Source organism: Megalopta genalis, chromosome 1, assembly GCF_051020955.1.
Source record: "Megalopta genalis isolate 19385.01 chromosome 1, iyMegGena1_principal, whole genome shotgun sequence".
Taxonomy (NCBI): domain Eukaryota; kingdom Metazoa; phylum Arthropoda; class Insecta; order Hymenoptera; family Halictidae; genus Megalopta; species Megalopta genalis.
In genome coordinates this window covers 1631973-1650253 of record NC_135013.1, presented here as the reverse complement: position 1 = coordinate 1650253, position 18281 = coordinate 1631973, and the positions used below count along the sequence as shown (strand labels likewise).

General features: G+C 36.9%; 3 protein-coding genes across 29 annotated transcripts in view; 1 reads left to right on the top strand and 2 right to left on the bottom strand.

Annotated features, from left to right (window-relative positions):
• The first annotated feature begins 263 nt into the window (after nucleotides 1-263).
• Nucleotides 264-4486, top strand: LOC117224063 (inositol monophosphatase 1). Of its 3 annotated transcripts, none has more exons than XR_004491112.2 (7): nucleotides 264-450; nucleotides 1678-1811; nucleotides 2979-3238; nucleotides 3437-3542; nucleotides 3650-3801; nucleotides 3901-4098; nucleotides 4186-4486. XR_004491112.2 is itself a non-coding variant. In XM_033476737.2 (6 exons), exons 1-6 carry the CDS (start codon nucleotides 391-393, stop codon nucleotides 4005-4007), a joined length of 819 nt encoding a protein of 272 aa, XP_033332628.1. In that variant the 5' UTR covers nucleotides 264-390; the 3' UTR covers nucleotides 4008-4099. The 3 variants fall into 3 exon arrangements, 1 of the variants encoding a protein (XP_033332628.1); XR_004491111.2 differs by having other exon boundaries at nucleotides 265-450; nucleotides 3901-4094; XM_033476737.2 differs by lacking the exon at nucleotides 4186-4486 and having other exon boundaries at nucleotides 3901-4099.
• Nucleotides 4219-13054, bottom strand: Prp4k (Pre-mRNA processing factor 4 kinase). Of its 14 annotated transcripts, none has more exons than XR_004491100.2 (15): nucleotides 12934-13054; nucleotides 12227-12397; nucleotides 11913-12159; nucleotides 11361-11842; nucleotides 10572-11295; nucleotides 10147-10491; nucleotides 9987-10072; nucleotides 9763-9909; nucleotides 9535-9688; nucleotides 9185-9437; nucleotides 8169-8407; nucleotides 6863-7573; nucleotides 6631-6788; nucleotides 5474-5547; nucleotides 4219-4984 (listed from the first exon to the last, which is right to left on the bottom strand). XR_004491100.2 is itself a non-coding variant. In XM_033476688.2 (12 exons), the coding sequence occupies exons 1-12, from the start codon at nucleotides 12936-12938 to the stop codon at nucleotides 7373-7375; spliced, it is 3054 nt and encodes a 1017-aa protein (XP_033332579.2). In that variant the 5' UTR covers nucleotides 12939-13054; the 3' UTR covers nucleotides 5855-7372. The 14 variants fall into 14 exon arrangements, 1 of the variants encoding a protein (XP_033332579.2); XR_004491101.2 differs by having other exon boundaries at nucleotides 6631-7214; nucleotides 7330-7573; XR_004491102.2 differs by having other exon boundaries at nucleotides 6631-7211; nucleotides 7330-7573.
• Nucleotides 13055-13918: 864 nt separating this feature from the next.
• The window catches only part of sls (sallimus), a 188024-nt gene continuing 183661 nt past the window's right edge, over nucleotides 13919-18281 (bottom strand). For 10 of the 12 annotated variants that reach the window (XM_076528787.1, XM_076528778.1, XM_076528791.1 and 7 more), the window contains 5 exons: nucleotides 18046-18123; nucleotides 17875-17979; nucleotides 16972-17169; nucleotides 16160-16465; nucleotides 13919-15637 (listed from right to left, as the gene is read on the bottom strand). In XM_076528787.1, the coding sequence (XP_076384902.1) occupies nucleotides 15435-15637; nucleotides 16160-16465; nucleotides 16972-17169; nucleotides 17875-17979; nucleotides 18046-18123 (890 nt within the window). In that variant the 3' untranslated portion in view covers nucleotides 13919-15434. The remainder of the gene's footprint in view (nucleotides 15638-16159; nucleotides 16466-16971; nucleotides 17170-17874; nucleotides 17980-18045; nucleotides 18124-18281) is intronic. The other 2 variants (XM_076528760.1, XM_076528762.1) reach the window with 1 other exon arrangement.

The following is an 18281-nucleotide window of genomic DNA, read 5'->3' as shown; positions in this document are numbered from 1 at the left end:
ATAATAGCAATAATATAGTAATAGTATAATAGTAGTAGTAGTATATTAATTTTTTTATACAGCAAAAATAAAAGCCTCTATCTCCTTAATTCGATGAACATTTATTTCGATACGAAGGATGTACGTTACACATTTCGAAAGTTTTCCAAACCATTTCGACGAACGCTCGTGCCACTTGTGGTGCATTTAACAATTCTGCCATCGCGGCGCCACCGTCGCTCTCGTTCGCGAGGCTCGGTGGTGGAAGAAACCGCCTTTTTAAAACCAGCTGACGAGAATGTTACGTCAGTTGGTCGGCACCCGTTACCATTGGACGCGTGTTATTGTTGTTAGCGACAAGACTTTGAAATCGTGCTTCCTTTTCCGCGATTTGAAACCGGTCCACGGATCATGACGAACGTCGACGAATGTTACACGACGGTGCTGCGGCTGGTGAAGGAGGCTGGCTCGGTAAGCGGAGATTTTCTGTGACCAAATCGACGACAACAAACGGATATGCCCACCCCGAGCATCGAGTTTATTCTTGGCTGACAGCGAGCCACGGCTATCGATTTTGCTGCTTCAGATTTCAATCGAGCCGCCCAACGTAAAGGACACGTTCCTTTCTTCTTTCCCCCCGCGGCAGGATCGCTTCGCATCGTCTCTCGTTCGGCTGATTTCCGATCCCCCGCAGTTTCTCGAATACTAATCACGCGCGTCGAACGTTGTTTTGAAAACGTGTTCTACGCAACGCGCGGTAACAATGCTAATTGGAAATTGATCGATGAACGTAATTACTTGCACGTGAATCTCTGTACGCGTGATCGGTCATGCTGATTTTATTACGTGTCCTGTGTTTTCTCAGTAGCAACAGTTAGCTAATAGTATCGGCCTGAACATGCACTTTGTCGGCTTCTAAGAATGTTAGAGCGAAGCGTGACAGTTTCGTCGCGTTCCGGGTCGAAGCCGATACGGCGTGGCTCTTACCTGTACGCTATTGTGTCGATTGTAACGAATATACAGGGTGTCCCAAAAATGTCTCGCAATCCGGAAATGGCGGGTTCTTCGGATCATTTGAAGCAACTTCTTCCTTTACAAAAATTTTCTCCGAGGCCAATAAGTGACCAATAAGAATCGAGTACGGGCTGACGCGAGGCGGCCCAGCCAACCAGTGCAGGAAGCCCAGTTCCGCTCATTGGCTCGGTCGCCTCTCACCAGTCGAGCTCGCCTCTCATTGGTCACTGTTTTTCGTTAATAACTCGTTAACGGTGCCTCAGAGAACATTTTTGTAAAGGAAAAAGTTGCTTCAAATGACCCGAGGAACCCGGCACTTTCGGATTGCAAGACATTTTTGGGACAATAAAATTTTGTATAATAAACTACAAAAAAAATTAAAAAATTAAAGATTTTGGAAACGTAATACGCTATTATTATGAAATAAACTGTTGACGAAATAAATTAAGATTCTAACATAAGAACTTCGGGTACAATTCGATCATCCTGATATGATGAAATCGATTGTAAAAGACTGTCGTAAAATTAACGCTCGTTCTATCTACCCGGGGAAATAAATTCGAATACCAACAATAAAAGACTTGCGGAGAGGCGAAGTCGTGCGATAAATGATAAACATTACGGTGTTGGAATTAAATTTTGTATGCCTATGCAACCGTACACATTGAATTTAAATATTCGCAGATCGTCAGGGAAAAGATCAATCAACCTAAAGATGCGATGATAAAGTCGTGCGAGGTCGATCTCGTCACCGAATGGGATCAAAAGGTTGAGAAACTATTGGTGGAAAACATATCTTCGAAATTTCCCGATCATAAGTATGTTGTTCAATTTTTATTTCTTAGTTTAGAACGTTTTTTTTCACGAGTTACCAACGGCTAGAAAATATTATATCGCGAATTATATATAATATTATATTATAATATTATTATATATAATATAATATAATATATCAGTAATTGGAAAGAAATTATATGACAGCACACTAATTTTTAAATACCCGATATAATATTATATATAATTATAATATAATATAATATTATATCGGGTATTTAAAAATTAGTGTGCTGTCATATAATTTCTTTCCAATTACTGATTCGTAATTTTAATGTGCAAGGGAGCAAAAACTGTACTTGACATCTGTCACAGAATTGTCTGATCGTATCATGCGTTAAAAATATTTTATGATGCCGTGGACGAGTTAATTTATAGATATCGAATATTAATTTAATATCTGTTGGCAATTTAGTTCATTGTACGATGAATTGTTTTTTTTTCAGATAATATACGCGAAAGAGTTGTATACATGTGCTTCGTTTGGAAATGGTGCAATTATTATTATTTATAGATGTAATCTGATATTATCTAGAACTGTATCATATCATTATTTGATACCTATCAATTTTTTATGTTAACCAGCTTTATCATACGACGTGTCAACTTCGGCGATGAAACGATATCTTTCTTTATTAAGATTACTCATTATCACGTGGTGAATAATTTTCAAATTACTCTTTATTGGATCTCCGTGCACGGTGCATCTAAACAGACCATAATTTCGTCTCGACCATCGAAACATTTACGCTCATTACGAGTTTGGTCTGGGATCAGACGATGCGTACTAATGGAATCTTCCGTCCCGCCGGTTCTAGAAACATCGAGCCGATTCGTAAATTTCCCGAAATTATTATTATTAATCGAAACAAACATTGTTCTCGCTTACACAATAATTAGAATTGTTCAAACATCTCGGAACACTTTCACACCCGTACATTTTTCTAATGTCAACGATAACTTATGTTTGTATTCACAAAAGCAAATGCATTTGTTACTAGAAAATTATCCGAGTCATTATTATTATTATTATTATTATTATTATTGTAACTTTGTTCAGTGATAAAATTATTTTTCTACATTTGCTTTCCAATAATATTTATTTATAGAGACAGTAATATTAATAACTAACAAAATATGTTTTCACGTAGATTTATCGGCGAGGAAGAAAGTTCGCTGGGCGCGAAGATCGAACTCACGGACGCACCAACATGGATCATCGATCCCATCGATGGTACGATGAACTTCGTACACAGCTTGCCGCACACGTGTATATCGATCGCATTAGTTATTAACAAGGTTACGGAAATCGGAGTCGTTTACAATCCGATATTGGAACAGTTTTTCACAGCTCGCAAGGGGCAAGGTGCATTTCTTAATGGAGCTCCCATTCGGGTATCTGGGGAAAAAGGTAATTAGTATCTGTATTACTCTGTACTATGCTCTAATTAATGACGTTACAATTACTAGATTTCTATCGCTCTGTTCTCTATCAAATTAAAAATGGCCTGTTCCCGATTTTTTATTTCATAATTATTAAAATAGTAAGAAGGTATTCGTGACAAATCGAATAACACGTTAAATCGTTTAATTAATTATGTTTTTTTAGAATTACGCAAAGCTCTGGTAATGATGGAAATGGGCACCAGCAGAGATCCTGAGAAAATTAAAGTTGTGTTGGAAAATGCGACCAAACTTCCTCCACAAGTTCATGGGTAATGCCTGATTGTATATCTTATATTTTATTATATTATATTATATTTTATTATTATTGTATATCTTATGTACTATATCGTTTCAAATAACTTTATCTTTTTTCTAGAATACGCGCTTTGGGATCTGCTGCCTTAAACATGTGCATGGTTGCTCTAGGTGGAGCAGACGTTTCTTTTGAATTCGGCATTCATGCTTGGGATATTGCTGCTGGTGATATTATTGTCAGGGAAGCTGGTGGTGTATGCATAGATCCTGCTGGTAATTGCCCTCGTTACGATCTAACATTTCAAGCAAAATAATTGTCAAGACACAAAATGAATTTACTATTTTTCTCCGTTTTTACAACTTTGATCGTAGGTGGTCCGCTTGATCTAATGAGCAGAAGAGTTCTGTGCGCATCAACAGAGGAGTTAGCGCAATCGCTGGCCGAAATTTTAGTTCAATACTATCCCGAACGTGACTAAAAATTGCGCCGATAAAATCTTAAAGTAACGCAAGAATGAAAAATGTTGTGGCGACACTGTATGCGCTGAACGATGTACATGTTTAATGTATGTATGTATAATTTATGATACATCAACATTTTTTTCATTACAATGTATCGTTTCAGTTCTAATATAGAAAGTTTGTTTATCGTTGCAGGCATTTAAGGTTTCTGAATTAAAACAATAAATATAAATGTTTAAAGAGCGTACTTATATTTGAATTTCTTACATAAACGTTTAAGACAGGGATAACAATATCTTTAAGAGATATATGTATGAATAAATCTAAATTTAACACAAATTATCATATGTATATATATATGATAATAAAGATGCTCAACAATGTTTTGCATCGACGGCAGGGATCGTGTGCGGTCTACAAAAATGTAATTTCTTTATTGCTAGATGTAAAGTACTGTATCAAGGTACAGCGTGAAATAAATTTATTTATCCCATTATGTATACGTATAATTTATTACGGCGATCGTTATAGTACTTTTTCACATGTAAAACTTGTCTATTCGCATTAAAACTATTTTCAAAGATTTTTTTTTGCTTATAGTCATCTGAAAACTGAAGGCCAAAGATATTAGTATTACGTTCTCTTCAATGTTACCTGTAGTTGAGTATATACATATCTATGTACATACGCGGCATTTAGATCATTTCTACATATAATTCATTATATGATAATTTAGAATTCTCACAGACATGTACCTTACCTGTTCACATACTTACGGTTTTCATAAATCTCAATCGAAACATTAAGACAAACCTTCCTGCTGTTACAAATTTAATTAAACATTTGCTGATCCCTGTTGTGACAGTGTCGTCATTTTACACACAAGAAGCGAAGCAGCCGCTGCGAGGATCCTACCCCATATCCTTTGTCATCAGTGCTTTCCACCAACTGATCTCATCATCTCTTCCATTGCCTCCCCTCCTTACGGGGAGGGCTACAAGTGAAACATTACCAAATTGCCAATTAGAAAACTATAAAACTAATCTAAGTTTCGGTGTATTCAATTTTTATTTTAGTATATTTAAGTTTCCCCATAATATCTAATTGCTCTTGTTTTATACATTCGATTATTGAACAAATTCCTTTTTCTCTTACAAATTATTAGAAGAACAGACTAAGTAAGTATTCATGCTTTGGAAAATGTGATAATAAAATAATCAAACTCCGCTATGTATTCTCTTAGATCCTTTCAAGGCATCACTTTGTAACTCGTTAGGAAAATTTTATGTACGATGATTCTTAGCTTATGTATGTATAATAATAGTATATGTATTTATATGTACACGTATGAGACAAATATATGCTCTCCCTTTGAAGAGATAAAATACAAATTTATGCAGGCTTTGACTCGCAACAGAGGTCAACGTTTTTTAATGAAAAACGGATATACTAAATATCCCATAAGGCAGTCCCCCAAGAATACCTTGCAACGGGATCGGCGTTAAAAGCCCGCATAGGTCCGCCCGCACTTAACGATGCTTTGAATCGAAGACTCATCTGAAACATAAGCAGCCTCGTACAATATTGTCATGTAAAGGTACATTACCACGAACCATTCAAACAGCATTGACGTTCTGCCGTATCGTACTTATAAAAACGAATAACGCAACGATTAAGTAAACGAAACAAAAAAAAAGAAAAGAGAAATAAAATTTACGAAGCTAGGATGCGGAATCGTATAATGCTTTTGGACATATTCGTTATTGAACGAAAACAGTTCATTTGACAAAAATATAAGACCGCTATTTGTTACTATTTTGTGCGTGAAATCATTTTCATTGCTGTGTTAAAACTATCCACTTGGTAAATATTCCAGACCCTCTATTTTTCAGTGCAAATATATACATTATTATTTTCTTATATTTCTTTACATTTTGTTTTTTTTTTGTCACCTAAATAAATGCAACGTTAGACATGAAAATGAATATCCGTGATACTAACGGTCAATTAGTAGTCGAGTGTTAACATAGCGACTTATTTTACAACACTTCCTGAAACACATGTTATCTACCTATGATATTCAGAGTTACTAGATACGAAACGGAGTACAGTTTTGTTTGTTTGCTTGCTTTTTAAATATATTATAGCTACGGCGCGTGCTTTCAAGAGCACGGGAGCTGCGCGCGATTATTCATATTAGTCATAATAGACTGAAAAGTATAAAATACAGGGCTTGTTTCTCATTCAGTTAAGCATGTGTCGTTTTATTTCAAATAACCTATTTACTATACAATTTGTATTTTTTTTTTCTTCTGTTAGTACAAGTCTCCTTGATTTGCTGAAGAGACTTCAAAATGCCATGCACGCGCACATTTCAAAGGCCAACCAAAAAAAAGAACGAACCGTTCGTGAATCGCTTGCGATTTACCAAAATTTATGAAGTCTTACAGTTTCGCAAACACGAAAATCTTTTTCTCATTGTGAACGTAAACGCATTATTGATAACGATTTGTGAATATAATAATTTACACGCGATATTATTCAACTATAATGTCGCGCATGTTTTCTTTTCCTTTTACCTTTTCTTATTTGCTTTCTTGTCTGAATTGAAAGATTGGGAAAAAGAAAAATACTATGTACCACCATTATGCTAAGTATCGATGGCCAGTGCTGAAAGAGGCGGTCACTTTTTCCCAGTTCATATCGTCCACGGAAGAGAACACGATTACCACGTACGAAATTCTGCATGCCTCTTCTTCTTAGTGTGTAGCATCGTTGTTTTATTTACTTTATAGGTGCTGTGCACAGAGAAAAAGAAATAAACTATATCTAAGCAAAACAACTCGAGTTTTAAAGAAAAAGAAGAATTTACTGCGAATTTACTACGCCCTGATACACTATATTGTACCGATCCATATTATGCGTTGCGTGTGATACATCTGTGAATTCTCCAACATTTTTATTCGTCGTTTTGCAGTGGTTCTAACTTTAATATAAAAATATTGCACTCTATTGACCTGCAATAGTTATCAATCATTAAATAATACAGCTCAGATTGATAGAGTACAACGTCATATGTATGTGTGATTTCAAGTAATTTTTTCTTTCCCTTGTGTATGATTATATATTCATATATATATTATGTTTTTCTTCAAATGTTTCTCTCTGTATCGGTTAGACGGGAGTTTAGAGTGAATCGTGAAATTTTGCACCGCCTCTTTCTGCTAAAACGAATACAAGACACATTCTATATAAAGGGACACCGCCTTATGTTAGTTTGTTTTATAATATACAACGAATCGTAAGCGGTGTCATTTCAAACAGGTTTTGTAAATTTACGTCAATGAATTCTCCGTTGTGGATGGACCCCGGACAGGGTTACCTAGATCTTTTCTTGTATAAAGGGATGTGCCAGAGCGTGGTTCACAGTAATTCTCTTTCCGGCATCCAGCATCAATGTTCGTTCCAACAGGTCCTTCAGCTGTCCAACTTTTCTACTTTGCTCCGGTGGCAAAGAATTCCCACCCAGCTCTGCGCCAAGGTCGCGCGTAGCAGGCAACGTTGACATCACTGCAACTTTTTCCTAGAAATATTCACGACTTTAATATGCAAGCATTGCTCGTAACATCAATCGATCCTTTTTAACCGTTTGGCTGCTGACGTATTTTTTTCGGACATACGCCAAAACTGCGGCACTAACTGCGCGTGTATGGGAAAAAATGTAAAACACTTTTCACACAATAAACTCGCTTGTATTGCTTTGCAACAACAAAAATTAAAAAATACCACTTATTTACATAAATTTGTTTTAATTAATTTTGTGAGTAAAATTGGTAATAAGCACTTATAATTCAGTCAAATTAACACAAATAATTTCTTATGATTTTTTACACGGGTGGTTTGCTATACAAAACGCGTTAATTCCCTTTTTACAAATAGAGCAAATTAGGTTTGAACGTTTAACTCCTCTACCTGATTTAGAGCAGCGTTATTACGCTCTCCGCAGTCTTGGCATAAAAAAAGACAGGAGCGCCATCGCGCTCTTCGCATTTTTGGCACAACATAAGAAGAGCTCGATAGGGCTCCTCAGCAGTCAGACGGTTAATTTATGTAATTATGCAGGCACTTACCGCACTACAAAGAGCAAGGATGGTAAGAAAAGTAGAAAGACAACTTACCCGCTCCGTAACCTTATCAACTTCATGATACAGGAAATTGCAGTTAGTGTCAAAATGTTGGTTCTTGAACGTGCCCTTCCTAATCAGTTTATTGGGCATTTTTCCCTTCAGGTCCATGAAGAATTTCAACATTTGGTTGTTCGTTTTACCCGAGAACATTATTTTGCCCGTGTACAATTCATATATGGTGCATCCAACCGACCACATGTCAATTCCGAAATCATATGGTATACCAAGAACTAGAAAATGGTACTGTTAACAATCTAATACATGGCAACTGTCACGAAATTTTTACAACAATGGAGATTTCCCTAACGTGGGCTCGATCAGTTTTCCCAAAACCATGATGCATAGTTTCTAACAATTTACAAAATGTATTCAGGGTGTTTGACTAGATATTTCAGCGGATGAATCTACAACCCTTAAAGTAAGTGAAAATCAAGAATGACAAAATTGTAGATTGATAATAATATTAGTAATAATTTGGGTATTTCAATTTTCATCGTACTTCGTTTTGTAGAATCGATCGCTAAAACATCCGCTACTCACGGTCGAAATACATCGCTTTCTCTTTCTAATCAGTATCGATGATGTGCCCAATCGCGTTACCATCGGTAACTGGTTTAATGCCAAGTGTGTAGTGAGCAAGTAAAAATGAATTTCTTGAGTTTTTGGCGCTTCGTTTTGTGAACGCATAGAGGTTTAACATATCAAGGAATTTTGGCAAATCAAGCAAAATTTATGATGAGCAATCGAAAGACTGAAACAGCTGTCTAATGAATATTGCATGTACAGAAATCTTCGCTTAATAGACACATTTTTCCTGCCTTACAGAAGGCACGGTATTATCCCCACCAATCCTTGGAACAACACCGGAACCGTCGAGAACGGATGGCGGCCGGTAATTATTAGGACGCCTATCTCTCCAGATATCGAACACGACGCGAACATTATCGTCCATCTACTAAGCGAATATATGCGCAAGTAACTTTACAATATAGATGTGTAATACTTACTAATTTCAGGTGCTCGATAAAACCTTGACACCAAATACGGTGTCATATCGTTCTCGTGTGCATGGGATGCAGAGCCGAAATCGCAGAGTTTCAATACTAGTTTGCTTTCACTGACTAGAATGTTATCCGGTTTGATGTCAGCATGAAGAATGTTTGCACGTTTTAATAACTTGAGAGCAAGGAAAAGTTGCTGCGTATACGATCTTACCGCTTTAACGTGTAAACCAACGTCTTTGCCATACTTTTTCAATACCTAAATCGTGCGAATACAAAGATCAGTTATTATTGCGTGTACTAATGTCCTATTATTATTATTTTTTTTTTTTGTAGAAATGTAGAAAAATAAGTACCTCTCTTAAATTCATGGCTAAAGGTTCAAAAACCATACATAAATGATTTTTGTGAAAGAAGTGCCTAAAAAGTCGTAAACAATGGAATCTATCTTCCGGATCTGCATCATTAAGTTTTCTAAGAATTTCTAATTCCTTAAGGCCAGTTTTATGCCTGGAACAACAAGTAAGATGTAAATATGCATATTCTATAACATTATTATATAATAATGCAAATATCGTGCTTACATTAATACATTATTCCTTATTATTTTTACAGCAACATCCAAGTTGCCTCTAGCACTGTCTCTAGCCCTTACAACATTACTAAATACACCTTGTCCTGTATATCCATAGACAACGTATCGGGAATCTAATGTTTCACCGACTCGTACTCTAAAAATTAAATTTAATTACATAATTATATTAGGAATTATAAAAAATATAAGAAAAGAACCAAGAAAATATATTACCGATAATAGCCTTCTGCATCGTCCCAGTTGTCTGTTAAACTCGGGTTATCTGGTCCACCTTGTCGTTTTCCTTCGACGGTAGGACTCTGTGAATCAAAATGATATTTAAGATAAGAGTGGAAACATTAGCAAACACCGTTATATATATGTAGAGACTTACGCTAAAATCGCCGATATTATCCGCTTCAGCGAACATATCCCATTCGTTTGGTTTCTTCGCGTTCTCCTCTGGTTTGAGTTTCTCAATGGATTTTGTGTCGTCGTTCTTTTCGATGTCTTCTGATGGTGTATCGTCGAATCTGGATTTTCTTTTTTTAACCGTTTGCGGCGACTTTGGCTTTTCAGGCAGTGGTGGAGTATGACTTTCTGAAGTGGATTCATTATTGTTCGATGGAATCTCTAACGACTTTTGCGATACGTTTGATTGACTCTCTGACGGCGGAGTAGCTGGGACAGTGTTTATATCGGCAGACATATTGGAGTCTTCGTTTGGTCCGCCTAACCTCTGTACAGAAATAAAACGATAAGAGTTATATTGCTGGTCTACAACATCGAAAGCAGCAGATAGTTATAGAATATACATACTTTGAGAAGTTCTTCCCTCTGTTTTCGCCTACGTTCTATAATCGCTTCCTCGTCCTCTTCTTCTTCAATATCAATATCTTTGATATCCTCTTCGCTAGAACTATCCGAATGCTCCACTTTTAGTCCCTCCGACAAAGAGTCTTTGTACTTGTCGTTGCGTTCTCTTTTACCGTTCTTCTCCCTGTCCCTATCATGCTCTCTGGCATGCTTTTCTCTGTCCCTTCTACTTCTGGATACTGATCTGGAGTTCTTGTACCGATCGTTACGTTCCCTGTCCAGTCTACCTCTAACAGGGCTGCGAGATCTTCTAGTACTTCTTGACCGCTCTCTAATCCTCTCGCGGTTTCGATTGTCCCGTATGTCATTACGGTCACGACTATTTCGACCTTCCCTGTGTCGGTCACGACTCGCATGACGCTCTCTGCTATCTCTTTTATCACGACTATGTCTGTCTCTGCTGGAAGGTCTCTCTCGACTGCGACGATCACGGCTGCTTGGACGATCTCTACTGGCGTGACGATCCCGACTAGCATGACGATCTCTGCTAACATGTCGATCACGACTTACATGACGATCGCGGCTAACGTGTCTATCCTTACTCACGTGTCGATCTCGACTGACGTGACGATCTCGACTGCTTTGTCGTTCTCGGTTTTCCAACGATTTATAATCGTTACGCGATCTGGAATTGTGATGATCCGTTTCTCTCCGTCGTTCCTCTTCCCTGCAATCGTACCATTATGTTAAACTATTGAAAAACATTTTAAATCATTTGAATATTGAACATACCGTCTGTCTTGTTCCCTTTTACGCGACTCGTCCTTTTTGATAGTTTCTTTACGCTTATTATCTTCCGATCGTCTATTATTGTCCTCCTTACGGGACTCTTCCCTGTGTCTATCACTTATCTTTCGTGTTTGTCTATCGTCCCTTCTGCTCTCATCTCTCCTCAATTCTTCTTTTGTACGTACCTTTTCGTCTCTGCGTCTATCAGAGTCTCGCCGTTTATCTTTATGTTCCTCCCGACTTCTACGATCCCTGCTCATATCTACAACAACACGCCTTTCAGGTTTTGTTATCTTTTTCCGTTCCCTGCTACCAGATTTACTCCTAGCTCGTTTTTTGGGGGGTACATTGTCATTATCACTGTCATCCTCCACAAGTATAACATCCGGTGTTTCAGTAGTCTTTACTTCCTCTTGATCGGCTTCTTTATCGTCTTTCTCAGATTCATCTGAGAGATATTGTACTAAACATGCTTGTAACCGTTCCTGTGTATAAATAACAGAATATATCTAGGTATGAACGTAAATGATGAAAAGCGAAAGCAGACGATCGTACCTTTTGTTTCATTAATTCTTCAAGATCTATATCATCTTCGATAATTGTGCAGTCTACCTCATCCGAATCTAAATCTATTAACTTTTCATCTTCGCTTTCCTCCGTAGAAACAACTTCCAGTAAGGAATTCTTCATTTTGCCGTTTATACCGACATCTTTTTGAATAGCACGAGATGATTTGTCATCCAACGAACCGTTTTCAACTTCCCTTTCCTTTTTAGGTCGTTTATGCTTCTTATGCCTTTTCCTAAAATATTGTACTCAATAGTCTTGTGACGATATATATTAAACGACATAGCAAACATTACACATACCTGTCCTGTCTTTCAATTTTTCCATCTTCTCTTTCAAGTAATTTGTCCTTCTTATGCTTGTGGTGCTTATGTTTTCTCTTTTTCTTTTTTCTTTGGTCATTCAACATATCAGATTCCGAATCTATACTAACAATGTCTCTCTTACCATCTAAACATTCTAGATCTGACGAACTGAAATACATTTTAACGGTTACATATTACGTAGGAACATGTTCAATTATTTATAGCGTTACAATCAAAAATGAAATCTGATTTATGCGAATAGCGTGCGTCCTGTTAATTATAAATCAGAAAATTTTTCAAATATTAAATTAATATTCCTACTTCTCTCGTCGATAATGATTAATACGTAGCTTGAAATGAACAGCACAGTATTTGCATGAATCCATTCGTGGTCTGTTAAGCGGTATCTATGGTGAAATAGCAAGACAGTGAAACAGAAAAACTAGGTTATTTTTTTCAGCGGACACATAGTGAAGAAAACCTTGCGGGGATAAAATGTTTTTAATCCAAATGTACCCATTAGCCTTACATAATGCCGAAAGAAAACAGATTTTTCTAATAGCGTATGAGATTTCCTCCGAAAATAAACAGTGGATCACGTAAGTATATGCGATGTAAACATACTACCTCGCTCATTGTTTCGCTCGTCGGGAACGAGACTTTTTAAATCAGTGCAATCATGTTCATCGAAATTTACGACTTACCCCATGATTAAAGTTGTTAAATTATTGTTAAGAATAAAACTACACAAGCACTGCACAAAACAACTACACGCATATATGAACTCTTTAATGGGCTGCCATCTTGTATGTTCGATCGTGTTATTTCGAGATATATCGATATGGTGTCGTACTCGACGAATATCGATATGGAGGGGATGCTTCCGGTTTCTATATTCTCACAGGTCAATTTAAAATCTCTCTTTAGAATTCTTTCTGCAAATTTACGTGATTTTCATATAAATATTTATTTTAATACAAGTTCTACGTGGTAAAAATGCTATAATGCAAACTGAATTTTTGTTTTAGGACAATTGTTTATTTCTATTAATTTAGTTCGATTTAAAAGAAAACAATGCTTCATGAATTTAATTATTTATTTTTTGATAACATTTTTATTATATTAAATTTTAATGTTTAAGTTTGATTAGTATTTATGTTATTTCGATTTAAATATTAATTTTTTAATAAAATTTGTATTATATTGAATATGAATATTTCAGTTCGAATAAAATCTTTATTACACCGAATTTAAATGTGTAAGCTTGAATAAAATCTTACATTACATTGAATTTAAGTATTTAATTTAGAATAAAATTTTTGTTGCATCGAATATAAATGTTCAAGTTTGAATAGAATTTATGTTATATCGTTTTAAATATTTACGTCTGAATGGATATTTCTGTTGTATTGAACATAAATATTTAAGTTCGACTAAAATTTGTATTTCATTGAATTTAAATATTTTTGTTCGAATAAAATTTCTATTTCATTGAATTTAAATATTTTTGTTCGAATAAAATTTCTATTTCATTGAATTTAAATATTTTCGTTCGAATAAAATTTGTATTTCATTGAATTTCTATTGTATCCAGTGCAAATATTTAAGTTAACCACGAAAGCCTGGTTGGATTAGCGTTAAATAAAAGGAGGAAACGTTAGCGGGGTGAAATGAACAATTTCGGAGCCGTTGAATTTGCAATAATTTAATTCGCAAAAAAATGTCTTACAATATATAACGCGAAGTATGCGACATGCCGTTGGTGAATGGTTGCTGTTGTTCATGCACCTATATTTTGTTACGTCTCGCGGACACCAACCGCGCGTGGCATTGCTTCGTTTCTTCTTTCTTTTTTATAATAATCTAGTCTTGTTGACCAGTCGCGTTCGCCGCCGGCATCGAACGCCGGCCGGTGCTTATTAAATAATTATTACAACGGTAATGGTAACGAGTAACAATTAAAAATACATTATACATTACGAATAAATACTAAAAGTAATCCTCGCAAACTCGGGGTGAATAACTGAACGATGCTTTCCGCTCGCGATATTATAAATACATATACAAAGGGTTCGGGGGGTATCTGATTGTATCTCGGACAACGGGTAATTAGGGGGGGGGGGTGTTCAAGTATTCTTAATCGTTCCTAAATCACTTCTTTACAGGAAGACACTTATCGACGAGCGATCGATTATCACATTATTCGATCGTCGACGATTCTCGGTTGTATTTCATTTCGAAGGAGTCTCGAGGAAACGCGGACAGTCCTTCGAATATTTGGCTGATCGGAAATTCGAGGGACCGACGGAACACGTCGATTCGCTCTTTATAATCGATAATTGAGCTTGACAATTTTACATAACGACTGTTCCATCGAACCGAAAAACTACAGAAACGAAGAAACAGTATGTCGAAGCTTCTCGCGACGCCTATTATCTTTAATAAAAATGTTTATTCATTATCGGTTACTCTCGACTCGAATATTTGATGAAGAAATGCATTATACTCGAAGAAGCTATCGCGAGAACTTCGAATGCGGTTTCTTGGTTTCTCATTGGGATAAACGCGTCGAGGTGATCCCTCGGGCTCGCCTCGAACTTCCAAGAACACGATTCTAGTAAGTTAGAGTAGTACATAGTGAGAAGATTCTCTCTGGAGAAGTGGAAGTACCATGTGTGTACTTCGGTTGCTTCGTTTCGATTCAACATGCGTGCGCAAGGAAGTCTTGGTCCGTTGAAAGAAAAAGGAAAAAAAATGATAAATAAATATATAACACTACGCTGACTAGATTCTACACCCATCCAGTATCGACTCTTAGATTTAAATCCGGTCGCTACAAGTTCAAAAGAGAAACGCGGTTCGATATTATTGTTATTATTATTATTATTATTATTGCGATGTCGCGGTATTGTCTACGACGGTGTTCACGGTGAGAGATCAACATCGAAAATGTTAGAAGCCGTACAAAATTTGTGGAAGAAGAAACTAACGTTCGTTGATCGTTGGAAGAAACTTTTTTTTTCTTTTATATATCGTTGATCGAACTGTAATGTCGAAGTTGATTACTTTTGCTTTTTTCGTTTCTATTCTTTTTCGTCGCGTTTACTTATGTCTTCTATATCTTTGTTCGTGGTTCTCGATCAGAAGAAGAACAATTTGGATCGTTTCCTCCAAGTAGTTCGTCGCGGTTGTTTCGTAGAAATGCTTATTCGAAGAGCCTCTTAGCGTAATGCCAAATGCGGAAGAAGTATTCGTCTTTGCGGAGAAGCCTTGCCCTCGCGTACGAGTGGATGTCGGCGTCCATGTTGTGTTCCCGGAGCCAGGAGCTCGTGTTCTCAGTGCTGAAGCTCACCGACGCCGTTTCACCTTTCTCGGTGGCTTCCGCGATCGGTTCCACCACTGCCAGTTCTGCGAATAATTCGAACGATTTGGGTCAATCGATTTTGCATTATTGTCTCGCATTATTTGATAAATGCGATCGCCGAGATAACTATTTGTGTGTACACATTAAAATGAAGAAATCTTAATAATATTATATAATGATATATAATATTATACATATTATATATATACGTATATAACATATGTATAATATTTATACAAATATTGTGGAACGTGGAACGATAAACGATTCTTGTTTTAATCGAATCTAAGATAACGCACTCTCCAAGTTAGATATAGAAACAATTATATTAATAATATCCTTGGTGTATTTATTACAAAAATGATCAGAATAGATCAGAATGAACAGAATAGAAAAAGAAAAACAATTTGAGAGCTCCGTCATCGTCGGGCCATTAAAATCGATACAAAAAGAAATAACTTTCTATTTATTCCGCATAAGAATCCACGGTCTGATTATAAATTTCGTCAGGATTAATATCGAAAAAATTCTTGTTCTGTTGTATGTTCTTCGGCTAAAGATCGTACCAGAAACAGGTAGAATGTTGAAGGGTTCGTCGGATTCCAGAGGTTCGCTGAGGCCGATCTCGTTCCTGGCGTAGATCCTGATCAGGTACATATGGTTCTCCTGGAGGTCCCTGATGTTCAGCTTCTGCACGTCGGCGTTCACCCTGCCTACCTCCATCCACATTGTCTTCTTCGCGTCCCTGATCGCGATCTTGTAACCTTCCAATGGCGCGCCGCCATCGGTTTCCGGTCTGCCCCAGGAAATCACCACGGTGTGCGCTGCGATCTGTCTGATCTCTAATGGCGCGGTCGGTGGTGATGGTACGCCTGCAGAAAAATTATTTTATTTGAATCTAATCGTGACGATCGAATACCTAAACAATTGTATAATTTCTCCGCTGCAATGTCTCGGATAAAGAAGATTGAAAAAGCGAATACGGAATTTGTACAAGAAATAATTTTTAGGTGAACATTTTATATTATAATATTGTATAATTATATATTATAAAAATGTTAGCTCGACTATTTCTATTTCTGAAATTTCTTTTTCGAATTTTTTGCCAAGCTCTACCGTTAGAATTTTATCCGATTAATTAGTAGATTTGTTGAAATTTCTTATTCCCTTGTGCTCGTTATCTGTCCATTATTTTTACTATATTTTTCTAATAAAATGAGAAGCTCTGTCGATAAAATTATCGACATAATAATAAAATATAATATAACAAAATAATAAATAACTGGTCAACGTCTACTCCGTTCTCAGACCTTTATAACATAAATTCCATCGCTCGCAAAATGAAGAGTGAACTCGCACGTCGAGCGGAGACACTTACTGGCATGTGTCTTCAAGGTGACCGGCTCGGAGTTCGTAGGTAAACTGAGCCCTTGGTTGTTCTCAGCGAACACTCTGAAGAGGAATTCGCTTTCTTTCAAATTCTCGACGCAGTATTGAAGTGTCGTGGGGTCCAAAGTAACAACTTTCGTCCATCTTGCGCCTTTACCGATCAGCGGTCTCTTCTCGATAACGTATCCTATTTAGAGCACAGACATCGGCGTCATTTATTAATTGCAACACAACAGATATACACATATTTTACATACAGGGTGTCCCGAAAATGGGAGGTTCCTGCGGTCATTTGAAGCAACCTTTTTCTTTGCGAAAATTTTCTCAGATGCTTCGTTTACGAGTTATTAACGGAAAACACTGACGACTGGCGCGCGGCAGCCTAGCCAACGAATGCACGGAGCCCAGTTTCGCTCATTGGCTCAGCCGTCTCGCGCCAAATGATCTCGCCTCTGATTGGTCACTGTTTTTCGTTTATAACTCGTAAACGAAGCCGCGGATTGCATTTTCGCTAAGGAAAAAGTTGCTTCGAATGATCTCAGGAATCCCCTACTTTCGGATTGCGAAACATATTTAGGACACCCTGTATATACCGAGTGTTTCGTTTAACCGAGTTACAGCAAAATTTCTCGGATTGGGTTGAAGCTATGAAAAAAGAAAAATGTTTATATAAAAACTGTTCAGTGTAAAAAGGTGTCTTACGTGCCATTAACAATTTTTCCATTCCCATGATGACTAATGATATTTGAGGGTCAAATTTTCTTATTCGTATCACGACTGTATTCGGTCAAACGAAATACCTTAAATATATTAATTTGCAAGTGTCTCTTAATTTTTGGATAGATACTGCCGAAGTGTAACTTATAAATATACATATATTTTTCTTCATCACCTGTGAGTTCTGTGCCGCCATTGCTCTCCGGTGGTGACCAGCACAGCGTGACGCTCTTGCTGGTAACGTTGATCACCTGTACATTCTTCGGACTCGACGGCGGTGCTGAAAATGATTCCGTTACGTGAAAATACATGCCAACGAGATACCCGAGACACAAATTCAACTTACTTCGGGTGATAACCATTTTCGTCGGCGGGAATATACCCAGCAGAGCGTACATGTTGCTTTCGGTCAGCTTTGTTATTTCTAAGCGATCGTTCAAGCAGAAGCGTTAAACAAGCGAAGCCTGTGAATCTTTTATCCATACAATACGTGCAGATTTTTGTAACGCAACGAAAACGTATATAAATTAACCATGATGGTCTATAATAGCATTTCTATTTTCTTTCTACGATGAGTAATCT

What these genes read in the sequence shown, in the direction of transcription:
- LOC117224063 (XM_033476737.2), top strand. Translation starts at nt 391, where the DNA reads ATGACGAACGTCGACGAATGTTACACGACGGTGCTGCGGCTGGTGAAG. An exon ending in TCGAAATTTCCCGATCATAA is followed by an intron (nt 1,812 to 2,978) that starts GTATGTTGTTCA and finishes GTTTTCACGTAG; the next exon opens with ATTTATCGGCGAGGAAGAAA. An exon ending in TGTATGCATAGATCCTGCTG is followed by an intron (nt 3,802 to 3,900) that starts GTAATTGCCCTC and finishes CTTTGATCGTAG; the next exon opens with GTGGTCCGCTTGATCTAATG.
- Prp4k (XM_033476688.2), bottom strand. An exon ending in AAAAGGGAACAAGACAGACG is followed by an intron (nt 11,296 to 11,360) that starts GTATGTTCAATA and finishes GTACGATTGCAG; the next exon opens with GGAAGAGGAACGACGGAGAG. An exon ending in TTGATAAGGTTACGGAGCGG is followed by an intron (nt 7,574 to 8,168) that starts GTAAGTTGTCTT and finishes GAATATTTCTAG; the next exon opens with GAAAAAGTTGCAGTGATGTC.